Source organism: Colossoma macropomum, unplaced genomic scaffold (assembly GCF_904425465.1).
Source record: "Colossoma macropomum unplaced genomic scaffold, Colossoma_macropomum, whole genome shotgun sequence".
Classification (NCBI taxonomy): domain Eukaryota; kingdom Metazoa; phylum Chordata; class Actinopteri; order Characiformes; family Serrasalmidae; genus Colossoma; species Colossoma macropomum.
Genome location: NW_023494801.1, coordinates 1,544,331 through 1,564,538, shown reverse-complemented (window position 1 = coordinate 1,564,538; position 20,208 = coordinate 1,544,331). Strand labels below are relative to the sequence as shown.

General features: G+C 40.2%; 1 protein-coding gene across 1 annotated transcript in view; it reads left to right on the top strand.

The window, feature by feature from the left end:
• The window catches only part of clec16a (C-type lectin domain containing 16A), a 153,346-nt gene that overhangs the window by 30,693 nt on the left and 102,445 nt on the right, over nucleotides 1–20,208 (top strand). The window contains exon 10 of the mRNA XM_036589270.1: nucleotides 3,980–4,093. Coding sequence (XP_036445163.1) covers nucleotides 3,980–4,093 — 114 coding nt within the window. The remainder of the gene's footprint in view (nucleotides 1–3,979; nucleotides 4,094–20,208) is intronic.

Below are 20,208 nucleotides of genomic sequence, written 5' to 3'. Positions count from 1 at the left end.
TTACAGTGTTAGTCAGCTTAGATAGGAACTGGTCATTTACAGTGTTAGTCAGCTTAGATAGGAACTGGTCATTTACAGCGTTGGACACAGTACAAAACAACAGTAACATTAAACAGGGGAAAATGTGAGCTCCTGCTGTGTTTGTTTTCTTTTGTTTCAATGATGCATGCAGAAGCTACTTGAGTGCTGAAAGCGCCCCCTTGTGGGGAGAATCGTCAGCCTGTTAACCATCAGTGAATGAGCATGACAGTAGAGGTCTGCACTCCCACGGATTCTTACGGGACCCGCCACAGTATCTTTGCAGCGCGGAACTAATTTTCAGTGTTGCGTGCTGGAAGTACGGCCACAGCTGCCCAGCAAAACACCAAAAATAACCGCTCTGTGGTTTAATTCCTGCTCTGTGTTTACTGGGAATAAATTCCGTTTGGTGAAGTTACTCACAGTGAGCCCGATGACCACAACTGACCTGTTATTTTAGCAGACGATAATGTGTTTGTGAATAGACTGTATCAGATATTGGATGTCAGTTCGCCTTGACGGAAATGTGCGGGCGGGTTCTGGACAAATGATTCCGATTTTGTGCTGAAGCCAGACTGAAATAACAATCCTGCGCAGGCGTCTGCGTGAGAACTAATTTTGAGAGCAAATTTTCTGAGATGCTTTATATGTATAGTTTTACTTAGAGGGAGATTTCTAGATCCACAGAGAATACTATAAGCACTTTTGGTAAATTTAAGCCACCTAAATTGAAGATTAATTAGTTTAATCCTTGAATGAAGTTTAAATCTTAGTTTAAAGTGCAGGGTGTCCCAAAAAAATTTACATCATTCGAGATGTGAATATCTGAGTAACTACATGTCCAGGCAAACGAAATTAAATAGACTTCATGTTGAACAACACAAGATTTATTTATCAAAATTCAAACAAGAAATTCAGAGGGATGTAGATTTTATAACCGATTTCACAGCTTCACAAATGTAATATGCGCTGCACAGACAGACTTCCTCTTTGAATTTTTTTGTGCCGTGTCTAAATCTGCTTTCCAGTTGGTGCATTTTTATTGAATTTTCTGGAAAATGCCGCTGCACACTCTTGTTTGACTGTGTTTGAGCATATTCTAACACACTAAATACCTTTTCATTTCTAGTGAACGCCATTCTTTAACCTGAAAAAAAAACATTAAAAATTAAACTTGATTAGTTTTTACGTATTTTGTTAAAATCTGAGATCATCTGAGGGAGAATTGGCTGTTATTAGACTACGAAATGATGTCAATTTTTTGGGACACCCTGTAATGGTGCAGCAGGATTAAATTTGATTAGATTTACTGGATTGAAATGATGGATTAGATGTAACTCTGATTCTTTGTAAAGTTTGTTGTAAATAGTTTAATAGATAAGCAGCATGGTAAGGGTTACATTCTGCCCTCTAATCATTAACCTGTTTCTGTTATGATTATATAAAGCTCTGTTAAACATTAAGTCGCTTCCACTGTCAATTTAAGTGCAGCCTGTTGGCTCACTATTGTCATCGTCAATGAGCCATTTCAGGATGGTTCGTGAGGAGTGTTGTAATAAAGTTCTAATGATAGTAGCCAGCTGTGGGAAACCTTTCGATGCCATCTAAAATGACTTAGTTAAGCGGAATTACTATTTTAGTGTTGCTGGAATTAACAGGTCTTAAATTTTCCCCAACACTCATACTTTTTCACAGTAGCTGTAAGATGTCTGCCTTCCTGAAGCTCCTCAGTCAAACTGTGCATTTTTTTTCCATAATGTTGATGGAAACGTGTGATTTGCAGTATCTGAGCTTCATAGGTGAGCGAGCAAGTCAGCATTAAATAGGAGTGATTTAATTGTGTTTAAATGCAGTTTATTGTGTCAGTTGTGCAGGATTGTGTGGTATGAAGAAAGCTGCATTTGTCTGTTTTATCTCGGCACAGCCGTCTTTGTGGAGAGGTGTGAACTGTTTTTCACAGCAGGGGTTCTCACCCCTCCCTTTCCGCCCCTCATTGCTCGCTAGCAGCTCAACACAGAGGCACAACATTTCACACGCAGTTTATCTGATAACAGATTTACAGGGAAACATGTTGTATTTGGTTATATTTATAAAAAATATCAGTCGGTTTCCATTCTGCTGACAGAATGGCCACTGGGGGGCACTGCAGAAAGAGGGTAGCATATGGATGGACGATATGGCAGAAATATAACATCACAACACTGTAGGACATTTTCACAATATGTGATCTGCTTCGTGACGTTTAGTTCTTTTGAGGTTTAATCATTAAGATCAGACATTTAATATGTCAGAACACGTTTTAAAAACACTGTTAGAAGCTTTGAAGATGATATTTATTCTCCGTTTTGCACCTGTGCTGCACTCATTCCAATTAATCAGGACTAATAATTCTTTTTTTGTGGTATTATCATATTTCTAATTAATATTTAGAGGAAGATACAACTCCTTTCTTTCCTCCACTTCATGGATTAGTTTCTCATTTGTGTTGAGGTGGACCATGAATATGCAACGAAAAAAATAAACGATGCGTCCATCAAAATAGTGCATCGCTCTCTGGCGCTTCAGGATGATGTGGACAGCTTTATTGATTGTAAAGGAAGTTTTCTGGTCGTATCGTTGTGGCTCGGCCTCTTCGCCAGCAGTCAGGAGGAGATGTTACAGTTATTTTACCTTTTTTATGCTTATTTTTATTTTCAAATGACTAACAAACAACATCAAATGTGCCGGAGGGTTACATCTTACAGGAGGGAAAAAATAAATAAAAAAAAATAAAAATAGAAATAAAAAATAAATAAATAATGCACTTACAATCCAGAGTGTCAGCTTTTAAACATACACCGATCAGGCATAACATTATGACCACCTCCTTGTTTCAGGACCCCCATGGACCCTCACAGAGCAGGTACTATTTGGGTGGTGGATCATTCTCAGCACTACAGTAACACTGACGTGGTGGTGGTGTGTTAGGGTGTGTTGTGCTGGTACGAGTGGATCAGACACAGCAGTGCTGCTGGAGTTTTTAAACACTGTGTCCACTCACTGTCCACTCTATTAGACACTCCTACCCTATCAGTCCACCTTGTGGATGTAAAGTCGGAGACGATAGCTCATCTGCTGCTGCACAGTTTGTGTTGGTCATCCTGTAGTCCTTCATCAGTGGTCACAGGACGCTGCCCACAGGACGCTGCTGGCTGGATATTTTTGGTTGGTGGACTATTCTCAGTCCAGCAGTGACACTGAGGTGTTTAAAAACTCCAGCAGCACTGCTGTGTCTGATCCACTCAGACCAGCGCAACACACACTAACACACCACCACCACGTCAGTGTTACTGCAGTGCTGAGAATGATCCCAAATAGTACCTGCTCTGTGAGGGACCATGGGGGTCCTGACCACTGAAGAACAGGGTAAAAGGGGGCTAACAAAGTATCAGAGAAACAGATGGACTACAGTCTGTAACTGTAGAACTACAAAGTGCACCTATATAGTAAGTGGAGCTGATAAAACGGACAATGAGCACAGAAACGAGGAGGTGGTCATAATGTTATGCCTGATCATACAACAACAGGTATCTCACAAGTTGAACCAGGTTAGTCTTGGTCCTTTTCGAAGTAGGCAAACAGAGGACCCCATACTTTATGAAACTGCTCTAACTGTTCATTGTTTAAAAATTGCAGCTTCTCCAAATGCAATATATTGATTAGTTCCTTTATCCACATTTCCTGTGTTGGTACTGACTCGTTTCCACATTTGTAGTATGTTTTCTTTTTGCAATAACCATACTAAAGAGAAAGGGCTGCCATTTATGTTTCTCCACAGTTGCTGAGTCATTAATTGTTCCCAGCCCAGTCCAAAGAGGATTAGGTTTCCAGTCCCTTCCGAACGCTTCTGACAGGGTGTTAAAACAGTTTTATTTACCAATATCGAACTAATTGCTTTATGTGGTTACTGTTCTGTCCACAGGTGTTCCTCATCATCCACTACCAGCCTCTGGTGAACGCGCTGGCCGACGTTATTCTGAATGGAGACCTGTCCGTTTTTTCACCTCAGCCGGAGCAGAACACACTCAAGAGCTCAGTGAGTCCCCCTGCAGAACACAGACACACACACACACAGTGGGGCCCAATCTCGTTTCTCATTTTTACCCCTACCCCTTGCTTTTGAGTGTCACCTAACCCCTTGGAGCTGAGTTACAGGGTAGTGGTTGAAATCTTCCCTCTGAAATGGGACCCTCGAATAAAAAGAGCATCACTTCATTAACAGCTACCAGCGCTGCTCTGTAGGCGACCCTGCCAGTCTGCAGTGACAGCAGAGGAGGGTAAAGTTCAGCTCCTCACTGCTGGGCTTTAGTTACATTTAGGGCATCATATGATCTTCAAAGAGGGGGGCAATTATTTATTATCACCCACCCCTAATTCTTCAGTGATATGAAGCTGAAGTCAGATATTCTCCAGCTTCTTGTTCGAAGTTTCCCGTTCCACCTTAAATGATGCAGCAGTTCTGATGCCTGAGGTGCCAGGATGTAACTGCTGCACCATTTAAGGTGAAACGAGAAATGTAGCTGCCGAGACATCAGCACTTCTAGCGATGTTTTAGGCTTGTCATGAGGGTTCTGTACGTGGTGAAATGGTTCTTCAGACTGATGGAGAACGTGCTAAAGATGGTTCTATATAAAACGTTTTTGAAAAAGGTTCTATATAACAGCAGAAAGGCTTCCTCTATTGTTACGATGTCTAGCTTATAATAATAGAACAACCCTTTTTGGTGCTATATAGAACCCTTTTCAAAAAGGTTCTATAAAGAATCTTCTACAGCATGTTCTCCATCAAACTAAAGAACATGTTTGTGATGCAAGGAACCCTTAAATCATGCAAAGGGTTCTTTGTGTGTTCATGGTTTTATATAGAACCATTTTCTTTACTGAAGAACCCTTGAAGAACCTTTTTTTTTAATGTGTAGTGTACTTCATACATATACTGTATGAAGAGTTTCGTTCCAAATGCTGTTTGCACATTTGTTGCAAGAAGAGTAAGAAAAGAATGACATAAACACAAACTTCATTAAGTCCACCTCCTTGTTTCTACACTCACTGTCCATCTTATCAGCTCCACTGACCATATAGTCTCACTTTGTAGTTCTACAGTTACAGACTGTAGTCCATCTGTTTCTCTGCATACTTTGTTACCCTGTTCAATGGTCAGGACCCCCACAGAGCAGGTACTATTTGGGTGGTGGATCATTCTCAGCACTGCAGTAACACTGACGTGGTGGTGGTGTGTTAGTGTGTGTTGTGCTGGTACGAGTGGATCAGACACAGCAGTGCTGCTGCAGTTCTTAAACACCGTGTCCACTCACTGTCCACTCTATTAGACACTCCTACCTCGTCAGCCCACCTTGTAGATGTAAAGTCAGAGACGATAGCTCATCTGCTGCTGCACAGTTTGTGTTGGTCATCCTCTAGTCCTTCATCAGTGGTCACAGGACACTGCCCACAGGACGCTGTTGGCTGGATATTTTTGGTTGGTGGACTATTCTCAGTCCAGCAATACATGTGAGACATAAATTTACACACAGCTACTGTGCAAAAGTCAAAGACTTCCAGGCAGGATGGTCATATGTAACACTACTTTTTTTGCATTTCCTGTCAACATGGTCAGTCACCATTTCGGATCAGCAAACCACATAACCACATAAACAGAACTTAAAGATTTGTAAATCAAAGAAGCTGCTGGTGTTCTCAGAATAATGGACTGACCACCCCAGAGTCCAGACCTCAACACCACTGAATGTGTTTGATTACTTCAGAAAATGAGGTGAGTCTGCAGATTCTTTGAGGAACTGAAAGTGAGTCTCCTGGAAAGAATGGTAGCTGGAATAACGGGAAACTGCAATATTATATGCAGTTGTTCTGTGTAATTTTCAGTTATTTCAGTTGTTTTTGAATAACTTAATGTTTAACGACCATTTTGACTGGAAGTTGAATGGATGACGGGTGGTCTCTGACTTTTGCACAGTACCTGTGTGTAACTTTATGTTCCATATGTATTACGAATGTATGCAACCACAGTCACAATCACAGTCCTGAGCCTGATCTTAACCGCTTACATGGCCAGGTCCTACTGGTGGGCCCAAAGCTTTATTACACACTTCTATAACCTAAGAATAGCTCAGCCAGTTTGCGTAGTTGCTGAATAATAAGCCTTAGTATGTAATAAGCCTGGGGTTTTAAGGGGTTAACCTCAGTGACCAAAAAGAAATGGATTGGGCTCTTTGTTGGTCCTGTAGGTCACCCCTGTTTTTTCACTAGATTTTTTTGTCCTAATATTTGTATGAAAGGTAACACACACACACACACACACACACACACACACTCTAAATGACAGACATGAGCCTTCTCCTAGTTTCCTTTTTAATGGTTTGAGTTATTTAAAGTAATACAAATGTTCGTACAGGTTTTTTTTTCACTTACAACGACAGACTCACAGAGTGTGAGAGGTCACATGAACACACACTCCTTCACCCACTTCCAGCACACACACACACAACACATACGTAACACACTCTACTCACATAAATCAGGTGGTAACAGCAGCATTTCCACCGTATGATCACAGGCTTTTGATATACTTGATGATACTGCATGAGCTCTGCCTGCTGCCCTTAGTTTTGGCTTGTCTTTGAGTCCGAAAAGCTCCTTCCATGCCAGGTTCTTACGCTTACACTTCATTTTTTTAATTAAAGGCCGTGTCAGTTCTTGTTACGTTGATATTAGCTCTACACCCACGACCCAAATTTCCCTGTTCTGAGCGCTGGGAAAATCTGATACGCATCCCGATATGTGTCAGCACTTTACACCACACTCATTTTATAACACCTGATGTCATGCATGTCCAAGTACCTCAGACTTCTCTTGGACTTCCTTGTATAAAAAGTAGTTTATATCGTGTGTCATTTTGATTTACGCTCTGTGTAATGTAATGACAGAAATTTGAAGAAAAGTCCTGCTCTGTGGTTTGGGATCTGTGAGGGTAATGATATCCAGGTTTTTTTCAGTCTAAACTGTCTGTGTGTCGTGCGTTCAGTCGAGCGGAGTGAATCTGAGAAAGACTGGACTGACAGACGTAGAAAACTTCCCTTGCCACAGCCCCTTAGTAATTTCACTAGAAAAAGGCTTGTTTGTAATTGAAACTAGAGATATGAAAATGTTGTGACCAATACCAGTATCAGTTTAAGGAGCTAAAAATTCCAGTAGCTGATAGTATCAGCAGATATCATTTTATATGGTCAAAAAAACTCCAGGAGTTGTAGATAAACAAAGTTTTTTGCTGGCTGCTGTGACGTCACCTGTGAAGGGTCAGATATGATAACCAGTCCTCAATTGTTGGAAACTCAGAAAATAATAATTTCACATAATATGAATAATGCATTTATATTATTAAAGTTAATTTGTATTTTAATATGCCATGCTCACGGTTGGGAAACACATATTAAAAAAACAAACAAATACAAACACACAAACAAAAAAATATATATGTGTGTATGTATATATATTTAAATACTTATATAAAATGACTTGGAAAAAATTCTGGTTCCATTGACTTACATGTTTGTTTTTATATATATATATATATATATATATATATATATATATGCATATGTGTGTGTGTGTGTGTATGTATGTATATATATATGTGAATGTGGGTGTGTGTGTTTGCAGTGCAATCTGCCACAAACAAGGGTTCCCCCCTCTTAAACTCCGCCCCCAAGTTCCTCTAGTCTGTGACCTTGTCTGATGGAAGGTTAATGACACGAGCAAAACATGCTAGCCAGTGAAACGCTGTCAGAACGTTTTCTTTCTGTAAGAGGTGATGTCAAGTTTTTAATGCATATACAATGTTTTCTCTACATGCTTAACTGGAGGTTTTTTGGGCATTTTTCAGCCATGATAACCTATGTCCATGTCCATGTGGAGCTCAGTTCACTTTTTATTAGACAGTCAAGCTCAGCGCTCACTTTTGAGAAATGTTTGAAAACATAGCTCTTTAATCTTTTAGTGTAATCTTAGTTAGTGCTTCATATGTTTCAATTCTTGCTCTAAACTTTCATTTATTCATTTATTTATTTTTCTTATATTGTTTTTACTGGAAGGTAACTTTAATAGAAGAAAATCAAACTCTACTTCAAAGCTACACTATGTGGGTTTTAGGGATTTGGAGACCTCTCTGGTGGAAATGTGTAACTGCACGCAGCTTTTTGAAAACGTGGGTTGTGCTGCGGACCCCTTCCCGAGGGGATTAATCTGGCGATTGCGAGCGCGTTGAAGGAGTAAAAACTTGGTGAACGAGGATGTGAGTGAATTATCTCCTATTGCCATCATATCTTCATCATTATAATGTTGATTTTGGGATCATTTGAGACGTAAATGTGATTTTTAATACGTAAAGACGTGGGATGTGGTGTGGAAAACTCAACGCCTCTGAGGTTTAGATGATTATTTCAGGCTTTACCAGGGTGACTCACAGCAGCGCACACTCTCTATATTATAGCCTGTTTTTATTGTCCTCACTCAATAACAACACTTCTTTCAGTTATAACAAAAAAGTCTTACATAGTGCCAGTTAAATTTCTTCTATCACTGTATGTGAAGCACTTTGAGCTTCCCCTTGTATAAAAAGTACTCTTTAAATAAGTATTATGATTTAGTCATATCTGGAAAACCCTCCCTTCTTTGACCTCTGCCACCACTTAGCCTCGCTGCTCCCAGACAGCGAGAAAAGAAACTTTGATTGTGGCTTGTGTGCGCTTTTGTTATTCTCATGAGCGTATTTACATTGAGGTAACAGGGGCAGATAAGGCTGCCTGTATGGCTGCTGTTTGTGAGTCTCTTTGAACTCGTCCCCAAAGCAGACGTCAGTGACGTGTGTAGGCGGCTCTGAAACTGGTCGTGTGGTGCCGTCCCGTAGCAGATGGATTGTGTTTTTCTGGATGTCAAAACCCCGACCGGGCCATGCATATGCACATATGCAAATAATGCCATCGTGTTGTACCGAATGGTCCGATTATGCAAATGCTGTTTTTAGTGAATCACTGATCTCAGTTTTCGTGCTCGTTTTACCTGCTGCCTTGTAGGCACAGCTTCAGCACTGCGATCAACAAATGTTTGTTTTTCTTAAATGTGCTCGAATTCACAATTTGCATAATTCATATTAAACAGGAAGTGACTGAATTTTGTCAAAACGTCGTCCAGCCCCCGGTGTCTAGGGCCATAAACGGGGAAAAGCAGCATAAAGGTGTAGATACTTGTGTGACGGTAAATGAGCTGGTGGGGAAACAACAGGAGAGACACATCTGGACTTATTTAGCAAACCTTTTACACTGAAAGCTATTACGCAGAAAGCTATAGTACATATACAAACACAAGTAAAGACAAATAAACTCGGCTGTGCTTGTAATCTCGCATGAAAGTTTATAGCGCGTAGTGGACCAGGGTGGTCGGGCCCACATACAGGGCCGTGCAGACGTCTTAGGAAGGAAAGAAAATTGTTTAGAGCTTTTTTTTGTCAGCACTAAAGCTGTTTTTGTCAGTTAAACATTATGGAATAAATACAAACATATATACAATAAAATTTAACTTTGTTTTTAAAAACATTATGAATATAGATTAATCAGGTAAACTACACTCTTAAAATGATGGCCTTCAAGGGTTCTTTAGTAAAGAAGTGGTTCTGCATAGAACCATAAACACTCAAACGAACCCTTTGCATGACTAAAGGATTTTTGCATCATAAAAGGGTTCGTCAGAATGTGCGGTAGATGGTTCTAAATAGAATCTTATTGAAAATGGTTCTATATAGCACCCAAAAGGGTTCTTCTATTGTTACATTGTCAAACTTGTAACAATTGAAGAACCCTTTTGGGTGCTATATAGAACCATTTTCTAAAATGTTCATGCACATTTTCCATCAATCTGAAGAACCCTTTTGTGATGCAAAGAAGCATTTAATCATGCAAAGGGTTCTGTGAGTGTTTATGGTTCTATATAGCACCAAAAATGGTTCTTCTGTTGTTACAGGCTTGATATCATAACAATAGAAGAACCCTTTTGGGTGCTATATGAACCATTTCTGTAAGGTTCTATATAGCACCTTCTACCGCACATTCTAAAGAACCTTATTGAAAATAGTTCTATATAGCACTCGAAAGAGTTCTTCTGTTGTTATGATTTTTGGTACTACATAGAACCCTTTTCAGAAAGGTTCTATATGGAACCGTCTATAGCACATTCATGCACATTCTTCATCAATTCAAAGAACGCTTCCATGATGCAGAGAACCATTTAATCATGGAAAGGGTTCTTTTGAGTGTTCATGGTTTTATATAGAACCATTTTCTTTACTAAAGAACCCTTGAAGCACCATCTTTTTCAAGAGTGTAGGTATTGGGTGGCAACTTTAAATACTGTACTTCCCCCACGAGAGCTTTGGAAATGATAAAGGTTATGCATAAGGAACACATAAATCAGCAACCGCAAAGGACTGTTTGTTTATTTACTGGTGTTTATTTTAGCGCAGACTATAAATAATGCAAATACTCCAGTATTTCTGAGGAGATTACATGGAAGTGCACTTGCAGTAAGTAAGCACAAAGTCAAAGGAAAACAGATGAGTTTCCAGAAATGAAGTTCAAAATGTGATTAAAAGCTCCAGAGAAAATGTGGCTCCTAACAACCACCTGGAAGACCTGGTCGACCCCAAAACTGCCCCCATCAGATAAACAGCACTTAAAGCTTTCATCTCTGAGAGAGAGGAGAAAATCAAGCTGATCAGATCTGAAAACATCCACAGGTGTTTCTGTCCATCCTTCCACTGTGAGAAGACGACTCAGCGCTGTGGGTCTGAAAGGATGTGTAGCTGATCAAGAAGAACCTCACTGAGAAAAGGAGACGGACACATCAAACAAAGAAGCTGAACGATGGACTGACCACCCCAGAGTCCAGACCTCAACACCACTGAATGTGTTTACATGCACTTAGCAATCTGATTAGTGTAGAAAATCAGATTGAGTCAATAACTGCTTCAGTGTGTTTACATGCTCTTGGGTAATCAGATAACGGGGAAACTCTGGGACTGCATGAGTCAGGCAGTAATCAGATTTCTGCCTTACAACCAGCCAATAAACCTCACAGAATAAGACGTAACATAAAACTCAGATATCTTGAGTTTTTTTTTAAAAACATCGCGCCACTTTACCTTGGAATATGAACATACATCACCTAGAAGATGAATATTTAAATCCTTCATTTCATCAATCATGTAGTCGGTTTCAGCGTTGCTACAAGAGTGTTTTGTTGCGTCTCGCGGGTGCTGTGTTAAACGCTGCTCATTTATTTCCGGTCCCGCGGTCTGTTTTTGCACTTAGGCGGACTGAGAAATCCGAAAGAAATCAGAGTAAGAGTTCACATGCACTGAGAGCTAAGGCTACGTTTACACAGCAGGTAAAAGTGGCCCAAATCCGATCTTTTTCCTCGTATGTGACACAGATGTGTGTCAGTGTGAACAGCAAAACACACTGAATCTGACATTTTCAATTCAGATTTGAGACGCTTTCATATGTGGTACTGAAATCCGATACATATCCGATCTGTGGCAGTGCGACGCTCAACAGCCAGATCGGAATTCATGCGACTTTTATGTCAATCCAACTCCACATTCGTCATAATTTCACGCTGCTGAGACTCATAAACACTTAGGCTGATGTTTCTGTACAAAAATTAGAAGAGACTTATCGCAGCCACTCAGTGTTTGAAGAGATTTCCAAAGAATCTCTTCAAACACTGAGTGGCTGCGATAAGTCACTCAGTGTTTGAAGGCGGCCGTAGGAGAACAGTTAAAGTCTGAAAACAAGGTTTAAAGAATCCGAGGACGCGAACCAAAGAAGTGGCCGCGCCCTTTTTACGGCTCGAACACATTCTGGGTGATGAGCCCAGCTGTCAGTCAGTGAAGCTTCATGGTGGCTCCTGTGATGCTGGTGAAGATGAAGCTGATCCTCCGGGAGCGACTGGTGTTCGTTGGCGGTCGTGACTGTTTACCTCTGGATGAGCCGTGAAGCAGCGTGACGCTCTGTTCTTTAGCTCATGCGGGTCAGTTTAGGAGCTGATCTGTTTAGACTGATATTGCTTACAGATCACATTTAAAAGATAATCTGAACAGACAAACAAAAAAAATCAGATTTGGGCCACTTTTACCTGCTGTGTGAATGCAGCCTAAGATCCAGCTCTCTTTATCCAATTTCTTTATTGGATTTCTAGACCTTGCTCCTGTCTTAAAAAATCAGTATGCTATTTACATTATCATTTGAATAATCAGATAAGTGCTGAAATCCGATTATGATTGGATTATTAAGTGCATGTAAACGCACTCACTGATTGCTTACTCGCATTCTGCAAAACCAACTTCTAAGACTGAACTTGGGAAGTTTTTGAAAAATATCCCTGCAGATTTCTTTGAATAAATGCACCCTAAATACTGAAATAATATAAATAAATAATAGAAAGAATAACATAAGAATATAAATAATATAAATAGCTATTGAGGCTTCTGTTTAATTTTCTGTTAAGTGTTGTGATGTAGGTTTTGTTGTGGGTTGCATGGAGGAGTTATTGGTGTGTGTACACTTGCAACAGCAGCTCATGAGTCTGCAGAGCTCAAAGATGCATCATCAGCTCCAACCGCACTCGGGTCGTGTCATTTGGATGAGCGCTCGTCCTTCTGGTTAAGGCAGGAGTCACGGGAGAGTGTGTGCGGGTTTCTGAGAAACAGCCTCACTTCTGCTCAGTGCCGTGTGAAGCCTCTTCCCTTTTCCTCCTCTCGCTCTTCTCTCTCTATCTCGATCACAACAGTCATATCGGCTTTGTTTATAACTACCAGGAAGCAGTGACTCCAGCCAAGTTCCTTGTGTGTGCAGGAAAGGTAGTGCTGATTATTTACACTTCAAGGAAGAACAGTTCTGGAACCGATTTAGTGATTTTTGTCAGCGTTCAAGAACTGACACAGTTCTGATTGTAAAAGTGGAAGTGTGGTCAGAATGACAGCCTTATCATATAACACGCAGCCAGAGAGCTAGTTGTGGGCGTTATGGCTGTATATGTATATATATATATATATATATATATATACACACACACACACACACACACACATATATATATATATATATATATATATATATACATACATATATATATAGTGATATATATAGTAGACACACATATATATATGTGTGTGTGTGTATACATATATACATATAAACATAACATTTTTTATGTATAGGTGTATATGCACATATACATACAAACAATTAAAATATGTTTTCTATTAACATCAATTGTTATTCATTTTAAAATAAATCGGTATTTTAAGTTTTTGTTACAAATGGACATACAACATTTAGTGTATATACGGTACGGCAACAGTTTTAAGTCCCAAGTAAAACCACCATATAATATTACAGTAGAAGCAAATAAACATAAGTGTGAAGAACTCGGTGTGGTTCTAGATTCCTTCTGAAACCACACCTTGTTCTTCATACTGCAGACGGCACTAAGGGACATCCAACCAGACACACATATGGCTGTGTTAGCATGCTGTGATGTCATTTCCTTGGCCATATGTGCATCTGGTTGGATGTCCCTTGCTTCTCGTTGCAGTGTGAAGAACCCAGTGTGGTTCCAGGTTCCTCCTGAACACCCAAACATCTCTGCGCTCATTTCTAGAAAAGAGTCACCGAAGCTGCTGCTGAGCTGCGAGTGCGTCTCCAGCAGAGCAAAGGCAGCAGCAGGTGTGAGCGTCGCGGCCTGGGACACGTGTGAACTGCTGGTAGCGCAGATCATATACGGGAAAACGGAGGAAGCTCATCTGCTCATCTGCTTTTTAATTTTTCTCAGGCGTTTGTAGTGCAACTGAAGCCCCGCCAACAGCAGATGTGCTCCTGCAGGCTGCTAGAAGAACGGCCTTACGCTAGAGTATCAAAAACAGATTTGTTTCACACAGCGTAATTCTGTTTGTGTTATGTTATAGTTCTGTGAGTAGGCGTGTCCAAACTTCTGGTAATATAGTGGTTGTATAGTGTAGTGGGTAACACCTCCGCCTTCTACGCTGTCAGTCCCTCGCCTGGGTAAGCACCCTACACTATACCAACAAGAGTCCTTGGGTAAGACTCCTAACACTACCGTAAATGTACTAGAAGTTATATATTGTATAAAGACTGTTTTCTTGAAAACTAAAGCTCATCTCCCTTTCACACTTTTTGGAAGCGTGTTGGGTTTCTGAGGTCTGCTTATGACGTTTGTAAGATGCTGTAATTATTTAGTTCATTAAAATTTTCCAGCCTCTCTTTATCTGTTAGACTTTAACAGGCTGTTTTTGTTACTGTGCCTTTAAGACTGGTTAATGAGCTCTCTTATTTCTGGCTGTGCATCACTCCAACAGCAGACTGGAATGAAACACTCCTTATAACTTCAGAATGGGCGGGGCCAAACTGCTGTAGGCTGAGTAAACAGATATTTGTAAATTCAAAACAGGCTGTTTGTTTATTGCTGCTTAGTTTCTGTAGATGGACTAAAGGCTGGTGAGTAAATAGTACATTTTGAACATTTTAACAATGTTTACATACTAGAAACATACTAAACCTTTTTCTTTTTCATGATTTGGTCCCTATTTGCATAGTTTGGATGTCAGTTATCTTTATAGAAGATAATGAGTGCCGTTCTAAAAGGTGGACAGTAATTTTCCCATAGAATTAAAGGGCCCATATCATAGAAAAGCAAATTTTCCTTACTTTTCTGAAATTTGACTTAGTATATGGTGTTTGTTTGTTTCAAACTATACTGTTTTGTACAGTTAATATATAGAAAATAAGCTGCAAAACTGAGCTCATTTTGAAATCACTGGTTTGGTGATGTCAGAAAGATGTGGGTTTACATATGTCTGTCTGTTCAGCCTACAGCAACTCAGCCCAGCCCACTCATTCTGGTTATAAGGAGTGTTTTGAGACAGCTTTTTGAACGAGTTGCAGCCAATCAGAACGAAGCTCATTTGCATGTGTCAGAGTTAAAGGGGCAGAAAAAAAGTTGATGTTTTGGCACACAGTCCCACATAAATGCACCATCAAAATTAAGTGCAAGGAAATTGTAGAATATGGGCTATAGAATATAAGTTTATCCGCCTCTCGAATCAGTGCTGAAACTGATTTTGCACCCTGTGCGTCTCTCTCGCCGGGGCGTGTTGCTCTGAAGCGAGCCTCTAACCTACTTTCCCTTTCCCATAACAGGTGGCTGATATAGACCAGCGCTGCTCTATTACCAGTAACACATTGGGGTCACGTGACCGTCCCTGTCCGCTAAGCCACAGAGGCAAAAGTGCTCGCGCTCAGGCTTTTGGGGGGCTGTGTGGATCAGGCAGAAGAAAAAAAATTAAAACATAAACATGTTTCAGCAGCTCTCTGCTCCAGGAAGAGACAGGAAGTGTGACTTTTGTGCAGAAGTGTGCCAGTTACCAAAAAAAGTGTTGTTGTTTTTTTTTAGCAGATGAGCTTCCTCCGTTTTCCCGTACATGATCTGCGCTACCAGCAGTTCACACGTGTCCCAGGCCGCGACGCTCACACCTGCTGCTGCCTTTGCTCTGCTGGAGACGCACTCGCAGCTCAGCAGCAGCCTCGGTGACTCTTTTCTAGAAAAGAGCGCAGAGATGTTTGGGTGTCTGCCCCACGGCCTGGTTGTGACGCGGCCCGTTTTTCGTGGGCTTTTGCCACCGAATCTGCAAGTCTGCATCAGATTAAGACTGAGAGCATGAGGCATTTCCGCCGAGTTTTCACAGAATCGTATGGGGACCTGATTTATATCTGGTTTCTGCGTCTGATTGCATTTGAATCATATTTTTAATCGTATAGGCCTGGGTGGAGCCTGCATACTTAGAAAACACGGTTCTTCGAGGGTTCTTTAGTAAAGAAAATGGTTCATGAACACTTTGCATCATTAACAGGTTCTTTTCATCATGTAAGGGTTTTTCAGACTGATGGAAAATGTGCTGTAGATGGTCCTATATAGAACCTTTTAGAAAAGGGTTCCACACACTTAGAAATTATGGTTCTTTAAGTGTTCTTTATTAAAGAAAATGGTTCTATATAGAACCATAAACACTCAAAGAACCCTTTGCATGATTAAAGGGTTCTTTGCATCGTGAAAGCTTCTTCAGATTGTTGGAGAGTATGTTTTATATGGTTATTCTATATAGAACCTTTGAAAAGGGTTCTACACACTTTGAAAGATGGTTCTTCAAGGGTTGTTTAGGAAAGAAAATGATTCATGAACACTCAAAGAACCCTTTGCATCATCTGTGCATCATGAAATGGTTCTTAGAGAATGTGCTAAAGATGATCCTTTATAAAACCTTTTAGAAAAGGGTTCTACACACTTAAACAAAGATGGTTCTTCATGGGTTCTTTAGGAAAAAAAATGGTTCTAAATGAAACCATAAACACTCAAAGAACCCTTTGCATGGATAAAGGGTCCTTTGCATCATGAAAGTGTTCTTTAGATTGACGGAGAGTGTGTTTTTTAGAGAACCTTTTTAAAAAGGGTTTTATGTAGCACTAAAAATGGTTCTTCGATTGTTACAAGCTTGACATCCTAACATTAGAAGAACCTTTTTGGTGCTATATAGAACCCCTTTCAAAAATGTTCTATTCTGAAGAACTCCCTTCACGATGCAAAGAACCCTTTATTCATGCAAAGGGGTTCTTTGAGTGTTCATGGTTCTATATAGAACCATTTCCTTTATAAAGAACCCTTAAAGAACAGTCATTTTTAAGAGTGTCTTTCTGCATGTGATTCATAAACTCGCTGGACTGATAAATGAACCTGTTGGTGGTCCACAACGATAAAAGCCTGTGGTGCAATTGTAGCCCCCCTTTGTGCGCGCACACACACACACACACACACACACACACACACAGAGAGACAGCTGTGTCAGCTTGCATGATCTGGTTAGTGTGCTGTGATGTCACTTCCTCGGTTGTATGTGTATCTGGTTGGATGTCTCTCACTGCTGTTTGCAGTATGAAGAAGTCAGTGTGGTTCTAGATTCCTCCTGAAACCACTCTGTGTTCTTCATACTGCAGACGGCACTAAGGGACATCCAACCAGATACACATATGGCCGTGTTAGCGTGCTGTGATATCACTTCCTCTGCCATATGCGTGTCTGGTTGGATGTCCCTCACTGCCGTCTGCAGTGTGAAGAACACAGTGTGGTTCCAGATTCCTCTTGAACGCCTCCAGCCATCATGTAGATGTATTACATTACATCACCAGCACACTTTAACATTATGAAGTATTGATCAGACAAACGAGGTGTTGGATGATAACAGGTAATACTGGCCTTCCTCGAGGAGAGACCTGACAATGCTTACACAAAGCTGACATACGGGTCATTCTACAGAAACGTCCACTTTTCTCTCTCTCCATAGGAGTCACTGGTGTTACCGATCCTCATTGGTGTTACTCATAATAAAGGGAACACCAGAGACATTTTTAATGAACAATGCATTTTACTAAATGGCTGCTACGGAGCATCAAACCACATGTTGTCAATCATGGAATCTCCACTAAAATATGGAATTTAATCCATTTGTAGTCTATTTTTTCACAGTTACCTCAGAATAAAGTCGGTCACACCAGTGACTTCAGCTAAAAGCTTCATATGAAATCATGAGCTAAATGAGAAAATCTCTGATAACTGAGAGCCACAGTGGACTCACCATGGGCTTTTCTTCATAGATCCTCAGAAAACAGGTGAAAGGAGGTCGAGTGATGTCATCAGTGTGGCTTTTATTTCAAAATAAGAGATTTTTTGTTATGTGGTAACACCAGTGACACGACTCCTGGGGAACTTTCAGTATAAATTTTATAATATTTATTTGGCATTTGTTTTCTTTATGTGATTTAAATCATATATTCCATAGTCACGTATAGATTATTGTAGATAAAATTGCTGAAAAACACGTTTTTTACCTCAAAATATGTCCTCACACTTTACACAGGACTGTGAAGACGAGCTCTTCTGTGGTGCTTGGAATTGTAGATAATTGATTTAAAAACCAATATTGCTAAATTGAGGCTCAGGAAGGTGTAATTGTTAAAATAACTCATTGTTGTATTTTAAAATATAAATAAATTGTAACCCTAACATGTTTTTGAAGTGTAATATATCTGTAAACGCTAGGGACAGAAAAAAGGACATTTCTGTAGAATGACCCATACATGAAATTACTACATATAGTATTAATATTATCTATGTTTATTGTAATACTAGTGTTTTCCTAAGCAGATAAACACTCACAGCCCTGATGAGCAGCTTTTTAATCTGGGTGGAACAGAGATATTAATCGCTGCCCTTTCTATATTGATTGTTGGCGGACCACAACGATAAAAACCCGTGATGCAATTGTAGCCCCCCTACGGTGAAAAATAACATAAAACTGAGCACACACACAGATATCAGCCTGCATGGCTGTGTTAGTGTGCCGTGATATCACTTCCTTGGCTTTGTGTGTATCTGGTTGGATGTCCCTTGCTGGTAAACAGCTCTGCCATTTGCTCGCACTTCAGTCATTAGATCTGCGACCGCAACCTGGCCGCAGGTGGCTGTGGTGAGCGCTCCACTTCTCTGCAGCGAAGGCTGCGTTCCGTTAACTCCTTTTCACTGTGACCCGTAACGCCTTTGGTTACGACCAGGAAACCCAGCTCCAGCGATAGAAGCCTTCGAGCTGAGCCTCGTGTTTATTTACGCTGTGCTTAGCACGCTAGCAGCAGCGCAGCCTACTTTAGGCTCACACCGGAGCCTTTAAATAGTATAAACACGACAAGATGCGCCTGCGTGCCTTTGCTTTGAGTTTTCAGCGTTTCTGAGCCTCATATTTACTCTGCCTGGCATGCTAGCGGCAGTGTAGCCTTCAGACAGTGTAAACATAACAATATGTGCTGGCATGGCTTTATAGACTGTTCTAAATAGATGCCCTCAACCTGTTTTAGTTTTTAGCATTTCTGAGCCTCATATTAACTTTGCCTTCTCAGGATTTCTGAGTGGAAAATATTCTGTAATGTTACAAAAATGACAGATTTTAACAAGGGCTCTGCTGAAGACTCTACCAGTAAAAACCTTCGAGCTATTTGAGGTTTTTAGCATTTCTGAGCCTCATATTTACTCTGCCTAGCATGCTAGCGGTGATGTAGCCTTCTCAGGATTACTGAGTGGAAAATATTATGTAATAAACAATGTCATGATGTGTCTGTATACTTTTTAATAAGAACTCTACCGACTACCAAGTGAAGTTTTAAAGCTATTTTAACTTTTTAGCACTTCTGAGCCTCATATTTACTTTGCCTAGCATGCTAACAGAGGTGTAGTCTCCTTTAGGCTCTTTGAGTCACTATAGAGCTTTTAAATAGTATAAACATGATATGATTGCTTGCATACCTTTTATTGACTACTCTATCAATGGACACCCTCAACCAATTTTTTTAGTTTTTAGCATTTCTGAGCCTCATGATTATCCAGACTTGGCTTAGTATGCTAACAGTAGTGTAGCCTTCTCAGGATTTCTGAGGGGAAAATATTCTGCAATGTTACAAAAAATGACAGAATTTAAAAAGAGCTCAGCTGAAGACTCTACCAGTAAAAACCTTCAGGCTGTTTGAGGTTTTTAGCATTTCTGAGCCTCATATTTACTCTGCCTGGCATGCTAGCAGTAATGTAGCCTTCTCAGGATTTCTGAGTGAAAAATATTCTGTAATAAGCAATGATATGATGTTCCTGCATACTTTTTAGTAAGAGCTGACTATCAAGAGAAGCTTTAGAGCTGTTTTAACCTTTTAGCATTTCTGAGCGTCATATTTACTCTGCCTGGCATGCTAGCAGTGGTTTAGCCTTCAGACAGAGTAAACATAACAATATGTGCTGGCATGGCTTTATAGACTGTTCTAACAATAGACGCCCTCAACTTGTTTTAGTTTTTAGCATTTCTGAGCCTCATATAAACTTTGCTTGCTTGCTTGCTTACTACCAAGAGAAGCTTTAGAGCTGTTTTAACCTTTTAGCATCTCTGAGCCACATATTTACTTTGCATAGTGTGCTAGCA